General features: G+C 47.5%; 1 protein-coding gene across 1 annotated transcript; it reads left to right on the forward strand.

Moving 5' to 3' along the window:
• The first annotated feature begins 13,787 nt into the window (after positions 1–13,787).
• On the forward strand, positions 13,788–17,725 carry LOC119337849. Its single transcript, XM_037610079.1, has 2 exons — positions 13,788–14,185; positions 14,409–17,725. Exon 2 carries the CDS (start codon positions 14,480–14,482, stop codon positions 17,498–17,500), a length of 3,021 nt encoding a protein of 1,006 aa, XP_037465976.1. The 5' UTR covers positions 13,788–14,185; positions 14,409–14,479; the 3' UTR covers positions 17,501–17,725.
• The last annotated feature ends 2,087 nt before the right edge of the window (positions 17,726–19,812 follow it).

Below are 19,812 nucleotides of genomic sequence, written 5' to 3' on the forward strand. Positions count from 1 at the left end.
TTGAAGGAAATACTTACGCTACTATTGCTGCATCACCCTTTCCTCTTCAAGGAAAACCAACGCAAGCTCAAGACGTAGGAACGCCCTACCAGTTTCCTCCTGGCTATTCGTTGTGCTCATTGACTTGGTCGTTTTTCTTGTCTTGCTCGTTAAAAGCTAGGAACGCTCGCCGGTACTCAAGTCGACAATGCTTAACTGTTATCTGTGTACCATGGATAATTACTCTATTAGGGGACAGGGATGAGTTAGTTTTACGCCCACGAGGAAGTTGTTGGGTCAAATACCTTACCAAGTGGCTAAGTGGGGATGGGATTGCATTAAGTGTACTTGTTACTCGCCTTACCCACAAAGGAGTTTCATGCGGGGCCTAAAATCAGTAGACCCCATGTAATTCTCGTGCATAGCTACCCAAAAATATGCCATACCCACCCGTTTGTCCCAAAATCCCAAAGAAAATCCTTATCTAGCCACAACACACCCTACAAAAGGCCTTACTTGTTGTTTATTGTGTTGAAATGTTTTTTTCTAGCCAATGTTACTGCTGATTGTGGGTATGGGTTTCCCCGCGGGGATGAAAACCTTGACGAGCACGGGTAGAAGGATGGGTATGGGAAGATTGTCATGTGGACGGAGATGTGAGTCCAATATTTGCCTGGGCAATCCGCATTGCCAGCTTGAGCTGGTACAGATAAAACAGTTTGCATTTTCAATGTTCACGAGTTTAAGAAAATTAGGAGTTTTTTTTAAATATAATTTGAAAAAAATCTTCATGAATTTGAGAAAAGTTTGCGAATTTGAAAAATTTCAATAGATTGAATAGTATTACAGAATTTTAAAAAGTTTAGATTTTTTTTGAAGTTCACGTATTTTAATTTTTTTGTGAATTTTAAAGTGTTCATGAATTTTAAAAAATATTCAAAAATTTCCAAAAAGGTTAAAAAGCCAAAATTTTATATGGAAAAAGAAACACATAATAATACAAAAAATTCAAACCAAAACCATCAGAACAAGGTGAACCCCAAAAAACGGCATGGAAAACCAAAGGAACCTTTCAAAAAAAATTGAGTCTAAACATGCTTGCTTTATTGATCAATAATGTTCATAGGAATACAATCTAAGTCTGAGAGGTTTAAGAACCACACATGACGCCCCGGTTCCAGACCAAAAACATGCTTACCGAGGCTATGTGCCTCGACATTAGAATCTCTTCCTTCGAAGATGAAGGAGCATTGCTGAAAATTTGCCGCTCTCGCATTAATCTCCTTGATGACACTTGTGTAAACACCTCCCGTCCGGCTCTGGATGTCTCGGACCACTTCTTGACAATCTGAAGCGATCAACACTCTGTCGAGCTATAGATCAGTAGCCATCGCTAGGGCCTCGCGACAGGCAAGAGCTTCCAAAGTGGCTGGCTCCGATGTGCCTATATATTTCATGCATGAGGCACCCATAAAAACACCTTCTAAATTCCTACAGACAACACTAATAGATCCCTCGTTCTGATTTCTCGCAACTGCACCATCTACCCAGATCTTAGCAACACCAGGCTCTTGGGGGAACCACCCCATGCGGTTACCATGAGCTCTAGTCGCTACCACACGATGTTGCTGTCTCGGTTTACAGTCCTGAAGCTCCCTGATGTACCGCATAATGAAGGTGTGAGTAGACATAGGGCTCTGGAAAATGCTTTCGTGGATAGCCCGCCTTCTTGAATACCAAATAGCCCATAGTGTCACCATAACTTGTGTAAATTTAGCATGGGATAGCAACTGCATGATTGCGAAAATCCATATCTTTGCATCCGGCTCATTGGTAGTGTTCAGAACTTCATAAATGTCGGGGTCCTGTGGGGCCCAGACACACCTCGCGACGCTACAATGCAGGAGGGAGTGTTGCTACGAATCTTCAGCTCCACATAGACTGCAAGTTGTGGTCGTTGACATGTTTCTGTTGTGTAACAGGCCTGTAGTCGGCATGGAACTCTGTGCAAGGCGCCACAAGAAGATTTTAACCTTAGATGGAACATCCACCTTCCAATGCTTGGACCAAGCTTGCTGCTCGCCCTTGGTGTTTGGGGAATCAGACCGGCCCTCAAGCCATTCTCCCCTCCTCATTTTTGTATCTATGAGCATACGATAAGCCGACCTCACCGAGAAAACTCCGTTCTTCTCGTGTACCCAGCTCCAGAAATCCTCCATTTGTACTGTGCATAGCGGAATTTCCAATATAGGTCTTGCATCCGAGGGTAGAAACACCTCCTGAATCAGTTGTCTGTTCCACTCCGCTCTCGGCAGTATCATCTCAGCTACTACAGTTGGTTGCTGTTGTGTTCTGCATACTATCGGCCTCATGTTGTAGGAGCGCGGGAGCCAGTTGTGCATCCAAACATTGGTCGAAACACCATTACCAATTATTTTTATTAGTCCTTGAACAAGAACATCCTGTCCATCGAGGATGGATCTCCAGATCTAGGAAGGAGCCGCGCCCAGCTCAGCTGATAGGAAATCAGTGTTGCTGAAATACTTGGCCTTTAAGACCTGAGTGCTTAAGGATTCGGGTTCCATTAGTACTCGCAAAGCTTGCCTGGCAAGTAAGGCGAGGTTGAATAGTTCTATGTCCCTGAATCCGAGCCCTCCACAAAACTTGGGCCTTGTCATTGTGTTCCATGAAACCCAACTTGGTTTCCTTTGTCCTTCTTTGCTCCCCCACCAAAATTTCTGTATTAATGTGTTGATGTGCTCACATAAACCTCGTGGAAGCTTGAAACATGACATAGAATATATTGGGACAGCCTGTGCTACTGATTTGATGAGGACCTCCTTGCCCTCAGAAGATAGTAGTTTTTCCATCCATCCTTTTATCTTGCTCCACACTCTATCCTTTAGGAACTTGAAGGCACCATTCTTGCTGTTGCCAACATCAGTGGGCATCCCAAGATATCTATCTGAGAGCGACTCATTGGCAATATTGAGAGCATTCAACACTTTTGCCTGCAAGGTATTAGGGCAGCCCTTGCTAAAGAAAACCGATGATTTGGCCAAATTAATTCTTTGACCTGATGCTTGGCAGTAAGTCTCCGTCAAGGAGGACAACTCATTTGCTCCATCACAACTGGCTTTGACAAACAGCAGGCTATCATCCGCGAAGAGCAAGTGGCTTACCGGCGGAGCCGATGGAGCAACTTGTATTCCACTGAGGTGTGATGATTCATCTTGTGTTTTTAAGAGGCACGTAAGGCCCTCCGCTGCAATAAAAAATAGATAAGGAGAAATTGGGTCCCCCTGACGGATCCCTCTCGAAGGTGTAAACTCATCCAACTTACCACCATTAAAAAGAACTTGGAACTTTACTGAGCTTACCATCCTCATTACCAAGGCCGCCCAAGATGATGCAAAACCCAGCTTAATCATAATAGCCTCAAGATAGCTCCATTGTACACGATCATAGACTTTCATCATGTCCAACTTCAAAGCACAAAACCTATTCCTCTTTGCTTTATTTCTCTTCATAAAGTGCAGACATTCATAGGCTGTTATGATATTGTCAGTGATCAAACGCCCCGGTACAAAGGCGGACTGCTCCTCTGAAATGATGTGTGGCAAAATCTGCTTCAGTCTATTAGCTAGAACCTCTGAGGCAATTTTGTAAAGCACGTTACATAAACTGATAGGACGAAATTGCGATAGCTGAACCGGATCCTTGACCTTAGGGATTAGTACTAGCAGAGTTTTGTTAATTACCTCTGGACTCTCCTTCCCTAGGATTCGAAGGACCACATTGGTTACCTCTCCCTCGCATAACTCCCAGTGCCTTTGAAAAAAGTGCAATGGATATATGTCAGGGCCGGGTGCTTTCATGGGGTACATATGAAAAAGAGCCATTTTTACCTCCTCGTGAGTGAAGGGAGCCGTCAAGTTCATGTTCATGGCCGTTGTCGCTTTAATCGGTACTGCATTCAACACAACACATTCTGCATGCCGGAAGTGCCTTCAGAATGGAAGAAATCTTTATAGAACTCATTAGTGATGGCGCCATCTTCGTAGGATCTTGGGGTAGAGATCCATCAAGTTTTTGCAGATTTTTGATAAGATTTTTCCTACGGCGCATGCTAGCTCTTCTCTGGAAAAAAATTGTGTTCTTATCCCCATCCACCAGCCAATCCGCCCTCGATCGTTGCCGTTGCAGGATCTCTTCCATATGGTATAGCTCCACTAGCTGATCGGTAATTTTTACCTCTGCATGCGAGGGAGACAATCGTTGAGGGTCATTCTAGAAAACTGTCAATTCCTTTTTCAACTTCTTAATCCTTCTGGATACACTTCCAATATTAGCCCCACTCCATTGTTGCAAGGACGCCGACAGGTCCGCAAGCTTCGTGCTTAGCTGCGTTGCTGATTGACTGGCCGGGCTCCCACTCCACATTGTCTCCAACGATTCACCGAACGTGGCATGGTGCTCCCAATAACACTCATACTTGAATATTTTTCTGCACCCTTTGTGTAACTGAACCGGCTCGAGTTGGAGTCTAATAGGACAGTGGTCTGATGAAGCACCCGTTTCATGGGTGAGGCTCGCATGAGAAAAGAGAGTGCTCCAATCCGAGTTGGCAAGAGCTCTATCAAGCCGCACTCGGCAATAACCTCCACCAGATGGCTTTTTCTCATAAGTCCAGGGTTTCCCATGGTACCCAATATCAACAAGTGAGCAGACGTCCATAGCATCTCTAGAGCCCTGAATCTGCGCCCTTCGTCTTTGCCCCGTCCCCACATGCTCGTGCAGATGTAGGACTTCGTTAAAATCACCAATGCATAACCATGGCAAGGAATTGACGCTGACTAGAGATTTTAGCATATCCCATGTTCTATGACTCTCTCCGGTCGGCGCTTCACCGTAAACACACGTGAGTCTCCACTCCTCATGATTAGGAATCATCACTTTCGCATCTACATGATACCCAGAGTAACCGAAAACATCCAATTGTATTCCATCATTCCAGAAAACACCAATGCCGCCACTGCGGCCAGAGCTATCAACAGCATAAGCATGAGTAAAACCTAAAGTACTAACAAGACTCTCGACCCGTGCCTTTGAGATTTTAGTTTTGACAATACACAGCACGGTTGGGGCAAATTGCTTTGCTAGATCGCGCAGCTCTCGAATTGTTGCGGCTTTGCCAGCACCGCGACAATTCCAACATAAGACATTCATTGCGCCCGGCGATCCTCCCCTCGGGAGGTCGTCGATCTAGACTCAACTTGTTTCTCTATGGTAGCACCCTTCTTCACGCTGTTTTTGTCTGCATTAACACGGGGTCTCTTTGGTTCTTGCACCGATGATGGACTAGCTGGCACCACTTGAGGGATAGCAGCGAGTGTGTTCCCTGTGGCAGGTAAGATGGCAAGAGCCATCCCGCTCTTCTGTTCGTTAGCTAGCCTTTTCCTGTTATCGCCCACATCGACCATAGCTGCATCTAGGTCCGTGGTTTCTGTCTTGTCAGTTTCAGTTCCTTCCGCATGACTTGGGGCTCTACCCCTTCCGGCGTCCCTTCTGGTCATACGGCCACCACGGCGACATCTTCCACGTCCAGGTCCATCACCAACTCGCATGTTCCATGAAGCATGGAGATCTTTGAAATATAATGCAGAGGGGGGGGGTGGATACCATCTCCATGTTCCTTGTATACATGCCCAAGATGCCCGCACATTGCGCACCAATCCGGCACGCGCTCGTACTTCACACGATAGACCTGTCGCTTGCCATCGCGAATCATTGACACCGCGTTCTTCAACGGTTTGTGCACATTGATCTTAACCCACGCGCGATAGAAATTTCCGGCAAAGTCTTGCGTCATGTTTTCTGTGAACAGAACCTCACCTACCTTTGCTGCCAAAGGCGTCACCAGATGTGCGTATAGGTCAGGAACATCACAAATTTGTATCCAAATATCTAGTGTATCCAGATTGACCTCCGTGGGCTTGGTGATTCCATCATATGGGGTAATGATTACAGCATGCCCCCTAAAATTCCATGGTCCTTCCTGCATAACTCGCTCCCAATCCCCTAGACAGAAGAACTGCAGCGTATATAGATTATCCTCCAATGGGCGGAACTTCACCTCATGTGCCAAATCCCACGCCGCACGCATGTTCTTGAAGAACCAGTATTGGCTATAAGGTTTATCGATGTGCACCCTCGCTACAGCCATCCATCTAGTTGCATCTGGCGGTGCCGCCTTCTGATCAAAGATGACGTCATCGAGATCTTCCTCCCGGAGACCCAACTCCGCCATCATCTTCTCTACTTCTGTCGCGGACCTGGAACCCGCAGCATCCTTTGCCTTCGATCCCATAGCCGCTAAAAACCTTGAAACCTAGCCCGAGAAAACAGAACGATCGGGCGTTGAAGCAAATCCTAAAACTCTCCCGCGCAACTCTAGGGGAGGCCAAGGCCGGGAAGTGATACTAGATCACCCCTTGATCAGCCTGAACCAGATCGCCTAGCCGCGGCTGGAGGAGGGAAGGTGAAGTGATCGAGGGCGGCGACGAGATCGCCCCGGGGAGGAAAAACCCTAACTCGCGAGCGAGAAGGAAAAAGTCCAAAGGAACCTTTCAACAAAAGGTTCCCAAAACTGGTGAAGAAGAGAGAGATATGGGCTGGCCCAGTTAGAATTAGAGAAGGAGCTGGTGCGCATATAGAACCTGTAAGCGCGAAATAGCATATTCCTTTGGAACCCGCCTCTGCCCTAAAAAGAGGTAATAGCACTGCAGGTCCCTCAACTTGTCATGGAGGTGATGGTTTGGTCCTTGAACTTGAAAAAGTGAATTATTTCATCCCTCAACTTGTCATGGAGGTGCAAGTTTAGTCTTGGGCCAATCAGAACTCGCCAGGTGGAGCCAGCTGGCCTGGGCCGGTCAGCGCCGTGCATTTTGCAGTTTACCCCCTGCCTTGAACACCTATCAACCCGCACTTGTCCAAGGCAGGTGAAGTAATAGATACGTTGGACCTGCACAACTAATTCTGGGTTTCTCTTCTGCATAGAGTATTGAACAGGTGAAGTATCCTGACTTCTAATTCTCTCTTTGGCCGATGATGTGCTGAAATATCGTGCTGAACATGTGAAAATATGTGTTACATGACGTGCAAAATTGAACGCTAGTGCGTGCCTGAGGTCTTCTACTTCTCTCAATGATCTCTGTTCTTGACTCGCCTCTGCTGTAAGCTGTTCTTGACAACCTCTTCTTCTTTTGCTGCTTTATACGCCCGAGCCAACTGTGAGTTTTACTGACACTGTAATGAAGTGACATTTCGGCTGTGGATACAACAATTTCTTGCTCTTATACCGATATCTGTCTTGGTGCTAGTATGTGATAAATGCAAGGACACTTCTGAAGTTCTGAGACATCCAGAATTCTTTTGTTGCTTCCATGGTTTTGGTTTTGTTGGCAGTTGATGTCGTAGAATCTCACTATCGTTCTGAGGCCATTAAAGCACCTGACATTCAACTTGTAGCAGTAGCATTTTCCTCTTTCGCTTCTTCTTAATAAGGGAATAATTAATAGGCCTGTGATGGAAAGCATACCAGGATTCACTTATAGCACTCACCTGTGAGTTGGTACATGAAGTGAAAATTTACAGCGCTGATGCATCTCCCATTTCTCTCTTCTTTGCGCCATTTCTTTTCTCAGTGAACTTTGCTCACGTCTTTCTGCTTCCAGCTGCCACTTGTTTCTTTTGGTTGATTAATTATTTTCCTTCTTGCTACTGACTGGAAGTTTGCCTTGCTTAATTATTTTTCTTTTGCTGCACTGGTTGTGGTTTGAGTTACATATAAACTTGAGCTACTCCTCTTTGTGTCCAAACTACGTTTCTCTCTTAGTTGATTTTTCTGAAACCTCTTGTGCTGTAAGCTGTACATTGCAGAGGCCGTGGATAACCTTGACAAGTTACACACATAGCGTCTCTGAGGCCTTCTGTTTGGATCTAATTCAGCTGAGTTTGGTCAGGTCTGTGGCCAAAACTTATCAGTCCAGTTTCTTTAATCTGAATGAACACAATTTGTTGCTTCATTTCTGCTATGATTTCCTTCGGTTTTCTTACTCAATTGAGCATTTCTGCTGTATATCCAGGATTCTTAGTATTCTGTGATACGATTGAGCATTTCAGTCACTTGCAGTGTGGGCAGCTTTCATCTTCTTGGCCCATTTTCAGCCTAAGCTTCAGTTGCGCCGAGTGGATTTTGTTAAAGGCAGGGGGTAAACTGCAAAATGCATGGTGCTGACCGTCCCAGCCGAGCTGGTTCCACTTGGCGAGTTCTCATTGGCCCAGGACTAAACTTGCACCTCCATGACAAGTTGAGGGATGAAATAATTCACTTTTTCAAGTTCAAGGACCAAACCAGCACCTTCATGACAAGTTGAGGGACCCGCAGTGCTATTACCTCCCCTAAAAAGGAGGAAGGCCGGCCAACCCACCCAGGTCCGGTGATCACTGCATGTTCGGACGGCAGATGGAAACGGAACCATACCCATCCGTGATCTGCAACTCCGATCGCGCCTTGCCAGAAAGTGGTGCGAATCGCGCGGGTATGGGCAGTGTATCGTGCAATGCGGCAGCAGCAAGGCACTCCATGGAGATCCAGATGAGATCATCCGTCTGACATCTGATCCCCTGCACTGCACTAGTACTATGTCTCTCGGCGTCCTCGCGGCATTGATGATTGGTCCGACGAGAACACACAAGATCTACGACTAGTAGGTAAAAAAACAATGGTTCCTTTTTCCTTTTTGCATCATTTTCTCAAAATAATACACATTGTCTCTCAGAAGCCTGCTTGATGGATCGCCATCAGGGGTAACCTGAACCTGTTCTTGTACCACTCTCCGTTAGCACCTGAAAGTGTCCACCGGACAAACTGTTCCCTAGTCTGAGTGAGATGTTGGCAAACTGTTCCCTACTCATAAAGAAGTGATACTCCCTTTCCTTTGTTTCATAATGTAGCGTATATAGATTTTTTACGAAGTCAAACCTCATCAACTTTGATTAAGTTTTTAAAGAAAAACATTTACATCTAGACTGTCAAACATATATATATATATATATATATATACACACACACTCATCATAAGATGTAGTTTCATATTTATATATTAGGTATTAAATATTTTTTATAAATGTGATCAAATTTCTAAAGTTTGATTTTTTAAAAAAAATCTATATGCACTACATTTTGAAACGAAGGGAGTAGTAGTTAGAATGGAGTTGGAACCGTCTGAAGGGATTGGGCTTGCAAAATTCATTGGCCTACTTTAGTCAGTAATTATGTACCCCATGCGAGGTAAAGGTGGCCTAGCGTCTTAGTAGTAGTACTGCTACTAGCTCGAATTGCCTTAGGTTTGTGGTACTAGGTTGCATCTGGTGTCCTAGCTTAGTTCTAACTAGCTTGGACTTTGGAGACAGGTGATCAGTCACCTGTGATGGAGGGCTTGATTGATTGAACCTTTCATGTGATGCAACAAAAAGGATTGTTTCTAAATGTGATAGGGATATACACAAATGCTACAAAGAGTTTTTATTTTCATTTGGGACAATAACCATGTCTTCCAATTAATTAATTTCAACTAGCCGGAAAATGTGACGACCGTTGCCAATTGCTAGTTGGATCACAGTGGTACGGGAAGCAAAATATCAGGCCAGTGATGTGGTGATGTGCATTGCATATGCCTGATGCAGCCATGTTCAATTATACACAGGGGAGCTTGTTTTTAGGGCCTACTCTCTTGGACTGAACTAATAATTGATCCATAGACTTTCTTCCTGCATATGAGAGCGTGCCTGCCCATGGACACATGGTCTGCACCCATACTGTTGCATCACGTATGAGTAGAAGCTATGCTAAACTGCTAAACAGCAACATACCAGTAGAAAACGCACATGCAGTGTGGAATCGTAGCATCAGCCCGTAACTAAAACGACGTGCTTTACGATGGGAGCCCACTGTATTTCACAGGGAAAAAGTGAAAACACACTGCTTGTGAACTAGTGCAATCTTGAGTTTAGCTAATACATTAATCATCAGAAGCATATTTTTAACAAATTGACCTCCACTGAAGAAAACTCTTTCTTCCACGCCCTACAGATACACTTCTAACATAATTTTTTTTTGTAGAAGATAGAAATACCATCAAATCCGATATACGGGTGAGAGTCATAGTTTCCCCATATTGTGACATTAGGACATCTCTAACGCGGGCCCTCAAACCGCCCGCATCAATCTGAATCGCGTGGTCCGGACGTGCTTTACCATCCAACGCGGGACTGTATCCATTCATGGGCCGGTCCGGATGTTTTTTTTTTCGTAAACCGGAAGCAAACCGATGGAGGGAGGGGGGCTTTTACGGGAGTCCAAACTGTTGTACGCAACCGTCCGACAACTCTAGCCCACCCAAAACCCCTCTTTCCCGCCATAGCGTCAGCGCCGGATTCATGTCGGCCCAGAGCGGACGTGACTACTCACTAGAGCCGACATTCAAGTGGCACTCAGGCTGTGAGTGTTGCCAGCTGCGCACGCCTTCTCTTCGCACTGAAATGACATCTGTCTGCCCATCTACCTTCATTAAACCAACGCGTGTACCGAGGAACCTATTCCGGCGCCCCGAGCGCCACACATATGTCCTTGTGTCGTCCGACATTAATAACCTCGCCGGTTGACGCCTCACATCCACCCGCTATTTAAATGTGGTTAGCGTCAGGCAAGAACCACACCACATCACACCACACATCCGCTCTCGATCTCCTCCTTGCACCACACCCGTCACGGCCTCGGACTCCAAAGCCCTGTGGGACGACCTCTCCTACAAGAAGAAAGAGCTCTCTCTGGCATTGCAGCCGCCTGGGTGGCCAGGTGAGCCAGCCGGATACATGTTGGTTTGCCGGCAAGCACTTCGGAGCCGGCGACACCGCCGGCACCAGGTCGTCCTCGTCCGTCCAGATGGGTTAATGCCGTACATCGGCAAATCTGCCGCGAGTGATGGCGGCAACACGTCTGGCAGGCGGAGACAAAAGCCATGTTCGTAGAGGTTGACACGACGGCAGAGGAATTTGATTGAGTCATTGATATCAACATCGTCAACTTTGTGTCAGCCACGCTCGCGGGCCCCGGCAACACCGAGGAAAAGTATACCATGGGAGGTCGCCGCCGCTTGTATCCCACAAAGGCCACCACATATGCCTCGCCGACCTACACAGCCAGTGACTTGCCCGCTTAGCAGGGGCGTTGTCCACAACAACAACCGTCTTCACCCGCACCAAAAACCAACCCTGATCCATGCTTCATGGAAGCGGAGGCTACTCTTCCCCTCCCATTGAAGCATATCCCTCAGGGCTCCGGGCGGTCCAACGAGCTTGATGCCGAACATAGGCACGACATGTCATGGGAAACGGGATCCACCATGTCCGGCGATAGACTAGGTTAGAATATGTCCGCTATAGTTTGGTTGAAGTATATGTCCGAAATATAAATGTTTTTGTCCGGTTATATGAAAATCATCCGGTTTGCACGAATTTTGTCCAGTTTGTTGAGATCCGACTTGGAATGTATGCGGTTACGACTGGATGGCCGACTTCTACATCAGTGTCTGCGGACTGCCCCCTGGTATGTGGACGGATGCGGTGTCCAGTTTGGGAGTCAACGTTGGAGATGCCCTTAGATAGGTCTCCAATTGTTCGTTACTTAGGCCCTTCTAGCGGTGGTTGCGGCTATGGTTCTTCCGCCTTCTTACATGGCCACACCGGTCCCTCTGCCTTCTTTTACGGCCACGACGATGGCCAAGGAGGAGGTCGTCGAGGTCGCCAAGGAGGGCAAGTCCATAGAGGAGGTTCGCGACGACGATGATGCTATCCTTGGACCATCCCCACCTGATACAATGCAGTTGAAACCTGGAGTGGTGACCTATGGCCCTCACGAGAAGTACAGGAGGGCTTGACTCGTTTGAGTAATTTATGTCCCCATTGCGTCACTTATGTTAACTTTATGTCATGTTTGTTCATGTCACTAAATTATATATTTTTTGCTGCTTAACTAAGTATTGTGCACAAGCTTGTGAGGGTCATTGTATTTGAAACGAAGTTTAAACAGTGTTTTGTATGCAAAATGGAGGTGACAAGTAGCAAATAACTTTTTTAGAAATTATTAGGGGATAGGTTAGTTCTCAGCCTCCCAATACACAATTTTTTTGGGAGGCTCTCAATAACTATTTCTTGAGAGATGCTCTTACGCGTCGAGGTTTAGGCAATGTGGGCATTGCTTTGTTGCTTCTTTTTATCATTATGTCTGGTGAGCCATTGCACTTTGTCGAAATATAATGATGAACTGTTTGTGACTTGTTGGGCTTACTGGAGGCCAAAAGCAATAAATTTTGTTCTTAGAAAAAATGAGGCTCAGACAACTTTCGTTCACGTATTGATGATGTCTCTAGATAAATGATACTCCCTTTGTCTCATAATATAAGATCGTTTTTAACATTGATGGACGGAGGGAGTAGTATGTGATGTGGAGCCTATTCCTTATTGTTTGATGAACAGACGCACGATCAGCCCCCCTGCGCATGATTCATGATATGTGCTGTTCATCCTTTACTAGAGCCCTGAGAGTACTCTTTAACCTGAACCGTAACGCCGGATAGCTTACTGTTCTGACGGCTCATTTATACTGCAGGCAGTACAAAAACGCTTTATCAGTTTTGGTTTGGTTGAGATCTTGAGTACAGTAATAAGTGTATTTACTTAGCCCAGCAGGTACTCTTTTCTAAAAAACGATTTGAGTTTTCAAGTCGAGCCCATGCATCCCGCTCGAAGGAACCAACCTCATCTATTTCGAGATTCCCGCCGCCAGCCAAGGGAAGCCCTAGAAAGAAAACAGTAGAAACGGAGATGCCATCCATCCATCCATCAGCGCCGTCGGTCAACATGTGAGTCACCTTCACCCTGGAAAGGAGCCGGAGAGAATCAAATCATCAATGGCTGCACAACCAGCCTGCCTGCCACATCTGCCCTCCCACATGTGCTAGAGAGAGAAAGGGCGTCTTGTGTGCTTGCTTTGTTCACTTGTGCGCGTGGAGAGGGCGAAACCGCGAAAGGTCTCTTCTGCTTTGCAATACTCTAGTCTAGAGAGAGAAAGAGTATTTGTTTCCTGGTGAAATGGTAGGATTTGATTTGAATGCAGCTGCAGTTGGACTGGTCTTTCCCTCTCTCTCTCGTGGGTCCAGATTTCCATGCCACAACAGGCTGAGGCCATGCCATGCCTGCACCATTTCATTGTCTTCTTGTGCTCTATCCACTGCAGGATCTCCCCCTCCCTCAGCCGAGCAGTACTCCATTGGTACTCCAGGTCTAGGGTTTCCCATAGGCATTGCACCGGACTGGATTAGTGGAGTAGTTTAGCGCCGTGGCCATGGCTAACCCTGGGACATCGTAAAATAAACAGTGAGGGGGCACCACCCAGAGCACATAAAACAAAGGATTAGGCAGCCAGATGCCACTGTTCAATGGCCCACCCAAACCAGCACGTATAATAATCTCTCCAAGCACAGCTCCAGACGAGAATCACGCTTTGCTTTGCCGCATCCAGTGCTGCTGTACATGGTCAAAACTCCTAGCAGGAGCACCAGCAGATGGCTGTGATCTTGAAATTGGACGGACAGGATGGCTTGGGAGTACTGTATTTCTCGCCATGGGAAATGGCGCTGGCCTTTGTGCTGTGTGGCAGTGGCACTGGTAGTACTGGTGCTGCTACTAGGAGACACTAGTAGCTCCACGTTTGCCTGCACCTTTTGATGCCACATTTGGTTTCCGGTTTATTTTAGGGGTTGGTGGTCATCTCAAGAGAGGACCCCGAACTGAGGCTGTACTTTCTTGGCACCAATGGGCCGCTCCTCCTCCTAGTCCTAGGACAAAGATCACGGAGATAGGGAGCATAGTTATTACGCCCATCCATTCAATGGTGCTCGAGTCGGAAAGCTAGGACTTTTTTCAAATCCGGCTCCAGGCCCCCCTCCCATTTTTGGTCCTTGAAGCTTCAGTTCAGCAAGTGCTATGCTCTGAAGAGAGGGGGGAAGAGTATCCACCAGTTTTCCTTCTGTGGTGGTATTGGCATTGGATTCTTCTTGAAGGATACTACCTCGGTATATCAGTAAGTTTCTTTTCTTTTGCCTGAACTGCTTCTTCAAGCTCTCGCTTCCTTTACACGTTTTTGGATGGAATCAAGTGTGGAATCTGCAGATTGCTGCAGGTTGCTAGAACAGTGTTTTTTGTGTTGTTTTTTCGAATGAGATGCGACCAAATGCTTTCTCTTTCTGGTTTTTATGAGGAAGAATCTGTTCTTATCATTCCCTTTTCTTTTGAATCTTTGGTAGGGACATGAGGAGCTCCAGATCATGCCGCGCTTTCCAGCAAAACCACCAAGCTTTGTTGTGATTTGGTAGCCATGGAGATGGAGCAGCAGAAGGAAGCCCCGAGCTTCCTTGAGGTGCCCAAGGACATCCCCGTCGCCACCAAGCCCCTCACCATCAGGACCAATGCCGGGTTCAGCAGCAGCTCCGACCGGTCCAACCCCATCTCGCCGGCCATCTCCTTCACCCCGCACCTCTACTCGCCGTCGCCGCCGTCCTCCGCCTTCGTGTCGGCGCTGCAGTCCCCGTACATCTCGCCCCGGGTCCTCGAGCCGCCGGAGCCGCCGGCGCAGCAGCCGCAGCGGCAGCTGCATCAGGAAAGCAAGGCCTCCAGCGTCACCACCACCACGGCGCAGTCGCCGGCGTCCTGCTCCAACGGGTCCCAGTCGGAGGACACCGACGCGCCGAGCGCGTCCCGCACGCCGCCGTCCGAGCGCTACGACTCCAGCGGCATCGACCCGGCCAAGATTTCAGACGCCGGCGGCGGTGGCGGCGGCTGTGGCGGGGCGCCGCCACGCGTGTCCTTCTCGTTCCCCGTGCCGCGGGTGTCCTTCACCAGGGGCCCCGTCGCGTCGCCGTCGTCCAACGCCAAGCTCCGGAGCTGCGACGTGTACATTGGCTACCACAACAACGGCAACCTCGGCAGGTTCTGCAAGTGGCTCAAGGCGGAGCTGGAGCTGCAGGGCATCGCCTCCTTCGTGGCTGACCGGGCGAAGTACTCCGACACCCAGATTCACGAGATTGCTGACCGGATTATTTGCTCCGTGGCGTTCGGCGTTGTGGTGGTCACCATGTCAAGCTTCCTCAACCCCTTCAGCCTCGAGGAGATCAGGTTCTTTGCTCAGAAGAAGAACCTCATCCCTATTCTGTTCGACACCGAGCCGTCGGAGATTGCCGGGCTGTTTGATGGCAAGTTGGAGGACAAGGAAGGGAAGGAAGCATTTGAAGGGTTAATGCGGTGCCATGAGTTCAAGCTCGAGGCAAATGAGACCAATTGGAGAAGCTGTGTGTCAAAGACAGTCGGTCTGCTGCAGTCTAAGCTTGGCCGGAAGAACATTGCTGAGAAGGAGAGTGAGGGGTCTGGAGGCATACCTTTCCCACGTAACCGGCATTTCGTGGGAAGGGAGAAAGAGCTGAGCGAAATCGAGGGGATATTCTTCGGATCCTCGGTAGATATCCAAGAAGTGTTGGATTGCTCAAGGGGTTCCACTACAAATGAAAGATCCAGCGGTGTGTCTGACGGCTTTGCTGATGAGGAGAGTGACACGGTGAGGACATCTAATGCCAAGTACATCAGTTTGGAAATGCGCAAATGCAAGGAACCGACATTGGAGGCCTGGATTGATCCGGTGATTGAGCTGTCATCGGGGAAAGGTAGAAGTCTTCAGAAGCAGAGATCAAAGCACAGAAGGTCAAGGTTCAGGTGCAACAGCAAGGGCTGCGGCGGTGCCAGTGTGGTCTGCATCAATGGCTCCTCGGGTATCGGCAAGACTGAACTGGCATTGGAGTTTGCTTACCGGTATTCACAGCGGTACAAGATGGTGCTGTGGATTGGAGGGGAGGCTCGGTACATGAGGCAGAACATACTCAACTTATCCATGAGTTTGGGATTGGATATCAGTGCTGAGGCTGAGAAGGAGAGGGGTAGGATCAGGAGCTTTGAGGAGCAGGAGATCGATGCATTTCAGAGGGTAAAGCGAGAGCTGTTCCGGGATGTGCCCTACTTGCTTATCATTGACAACCTTGAGAACGAGAGGGATTGGTGGGAAGGCAAGGACCTCCATGACTTCATCCCAAGGAACACCGGAGCGACGAATGTCATTATCACCACACGGTTGCCACGCGTGATGAATCTTGAGCCGATGCAGCTGCCGCAGCTCTCTTACATCGATGCCATGATCTTGATGAAGGGTAAGCTTAAGAATGACTATCCGGCCGACGAAACGGAAGTGCTCAGGAAATTGGACGAGCGGTTGGGCCGGCTGAGCTTTGGTCTGTCGGTCGTGGGTTCCCTGCTTTCTGAGCTCATGATCGCTCCTTCCACTCTGTTTGAGGCTGTTGAGAGAATATCGTTGAACGAGAATTTGTTCCCGCATGATGCCAACGACGACGGCTTCTGCCGTAACAATTCCTTCCTGATAAAGGTCCTGGTCTTCTGTTTTGCCTTGATGGACCGCGCAAAAGGAGGACACCTGACGTCGAAAATGATCATCGCCGGTTCTTGGTTAGCTCCTGCACCCGTGTCGTCGACGCTGTTGGCCGCCACGGCGAGCAAGCTACCGATGAAAGGCAGCATTCACCTCTGGGGTGAATCCCTGAAGACTGCATTTCTATGTGGCACACATTGCTTTCTTGCTCCTAATGGCCGAAAAGCTGAGGTGGAGTCGGCACTCTTGCTTGTTAAGCTCGGGTTGGCAAGAAAGGCGACCCGGCATCCTGGTTGCTGGATCCAGTTCCACCCGATCACACAGCTCTTTGGCAAGATCAGGGGAGGCTTGGCACCGACCACCGCGGCCGTGAATGGTGTAATGAGGGCCGGGAACCCCTCGGCGTACTCAGACCACCTGTGGGCTAGTGCATTCCTTGTGTTTGGCTTCAAGTCTGAGCCACCTGCCGTTCAGCTCAAGGCGGTCGACATGGTGCTCTTCATAAGGAAGACGGCCTTGCCCCTGGCCATCGAGGCCTTCATGACGTTCTCGCGGTGTGGCTCGGCCCTGGAGCTGCTCAAGGTGTGCACCAACATCCTGGAGGAGGTGGAGAAGTCCTACACGTCGCGGATGCAGGACTGGAACCGCGGCTCGCTGTCCTGGAGGAAGAAGCTGCAGCCAAACCACCGCGTCGACGAGTTCATCTGGCAGGAGGTGACACTGCTCAAGGCGACGCTGCTCGAGACGAGGGCCAAGCTGCTGCTCCGCGGTGGGCTGTTCGACACCGGAGAGGAGCTGTGCCGGACCTGCATCAGCATCCGGACAGTGATGCTCGGGCACGGCGACGCCCAGACGGTGGCCGCTCAGGAGACGCTGGCGAAGCTGGTCAGGTACAGGAGTAAGGTATGAGGTGATATCCAAAACCCTGGTGAGCTGCTCTGATGTGCAGGTGCAGCCCTTTGTTGCTGCCCTGCTAGAAGGGTTTCCGGAGATTTTCATGTGTCACGGTTTCTGAATGCCAGCCACAGTTTTTTCAGTGATCTGTGCAATAGCCAAGCTTGGTGATGATGCCACGTGTAACCTGAGTTGTTATGTACAGTGCTACAGTTCAGTTGGCAGTTGCTATTTGAAATACTTGTGTTATCTTCTTATTACTGTCGAGCTTTCCTAGATTAAACTTTCGCTTTAGATATGAAAAATGTGTTCTTCTTTTCTACTCCCTCCGTCCCATAATATAAGAGCGTTTTTGACACTAGTGTCCTTGACGGAATACTCAATCCATAGTTAGCTTGTTATTATACGGAGCTTGATGACTTGAAGATTTTAGAATAATTGAAAATGTGCTCTCTTATGCTTTCTCTGAAAGGAACTGCACCCATGGTCCAATCTCGTTAGTTTGCATGAACTATGAACACTCTTGTCGGCTGAGATGCAACTTTTGAGGCAAGATTTGTCGGGTAAAAATGGTAACGTCTGATAAGCAGCTTCGAGATCTTTTCCGGTGTGACATTCTACCCAACAATTCCTTTGCTATAAAGCAGTTGTTTGACTGAAGGAAAGCGGTGGCATCTGTTGCCCTCCCCTTTGCTTAAAGTTGAGTGCATTTTGTTTGCGACAGTGACCGCCCACGGTTATATGGATTCGCCACCGAAATCTCTAGTGCTCACACAGGTCAAGCTCTGCTGTTCGATCTTTTGAAGACGAAGAGCACTTGTAGTATCTCATTAGCAGTAGGGAGTACCTTCTTACAGCAGGTTAGTAGTTTAAATTCAGACCATTCGGCGCGCTATATGGGTTATTGTGGTGGGGAGCTGATTACATATCCCATCGGCAAATTTCGGTGCAGCTTTGAACAGAAACTTGGAACATAAAGTAGGCCTTGAAAATAAACTTTGAGCTGATTCTATGGATTAAACCGTGTTAAAACCACACTCTTTATTCGTGCATTTAGGACTCTCCAGGGACATGGCCTTGGAAGTGAGTCGGACCCATGCTAAACCCAACGTGATGATCGTTCCATCTTCTCCCCCCAAGTTCTCTATTTCATCCATGCTCTCTCCGTTCTAAGTTTCTTAACAAATAATGTTACCGAGTGTCTAGTGCTGATGACAAATGCATGTGGTAGGTGCCAAATGGTGCGCAGAATCAATGATTGTACAAATGGCTATCTTTTCTTATACTCATCCATATCAACAAGAAGTATCACAAAACATAGTTGTAAATGATGGAAATATGACCTAGAGGCAATAATAAAATGGTTATTATTATATTTTTTTATTCGTGATAAAGGTTTGTTATTCATGCTAGAATTGTATTGATCGGAAACTTAAATACATGTGTGGATACATAAACGAATATCGTGTTTCTAGTAAGCCTCTACTAGACTAGCTCGTTGATCAAAGCTGGTTAAGGTTTCTTAACCATAGACATGTGTTGTCACTTGATAACGAGATCACATCATTAGGAGAATGATGTGATGGATTATACCCATCCATTAGCTTAGCATATGATTGTTCAATTTATTGCTATTGCTTTCTTAATGTCAAATACATATACCTTCGACTATGAGATCATGCAATTCCTGGATACTGGAGGAATAACTTGTGAGCTACCAAACGTCACAACGTAACTAGGTGATCATAAAGATGGCCTACAAGTATCTCCAAAGGTGTCTGTTGAGTTGGCATGGATCAAGATTATGATTTGTCACTCCGTGTATCGGAGAGGTATCTCTGGGCCCTCTTGGTAATACACATCATAATAAGCTTGCAAGCAAAATGACTAAATAGTTAGTTACGAAATGATGTATTACGGAACGAGTAAAGAGGCTTGACGGTAACGAGATTGAACTAGGTATGAAGATACCACGATCGAATCTTGGGCAAGTAACATACCGACACACAAAGGGAATTATGTATGTTGTCATAAGGTTCAACCGATAAAGATCTTCGTAAAATATGTAGGAACCAATATGGATATCCAGGTTCCCCTATTGGTTATTGACCGGAGAGGTGTGTCGGTCATGTCTAATAGTTCTCGAACCCGTAGGGTCCACACGCTTAACGTTCGTTGATGGTATAGTGTTATATGAGTTATATGATTTGGTGACCGAATGTTGTTCGGAGTCCCGGATGAGATCACGGACATGACGAGGAGCTCTGAAATGGTCCGGAGGTAAAGATCGATATATAGAACGATGATATTTGGACAACGGAAGAGTT

Source organism: Triticum dicoccoides, chromosome 7B, assembly GCF_002162155.2.
Source record: "Triticum dicoccoides isolate Atlit2015 ecotype Zavitan chromosome 7B, WEW_v2.0, whole genome shotgun sequence".
Lineage (NCBI taxonomy): Eukaryota > Viridiplantae > Streptophyta > Magnoliopsida > Poales > Poaceae > Triticum > Triticum dicoccoides.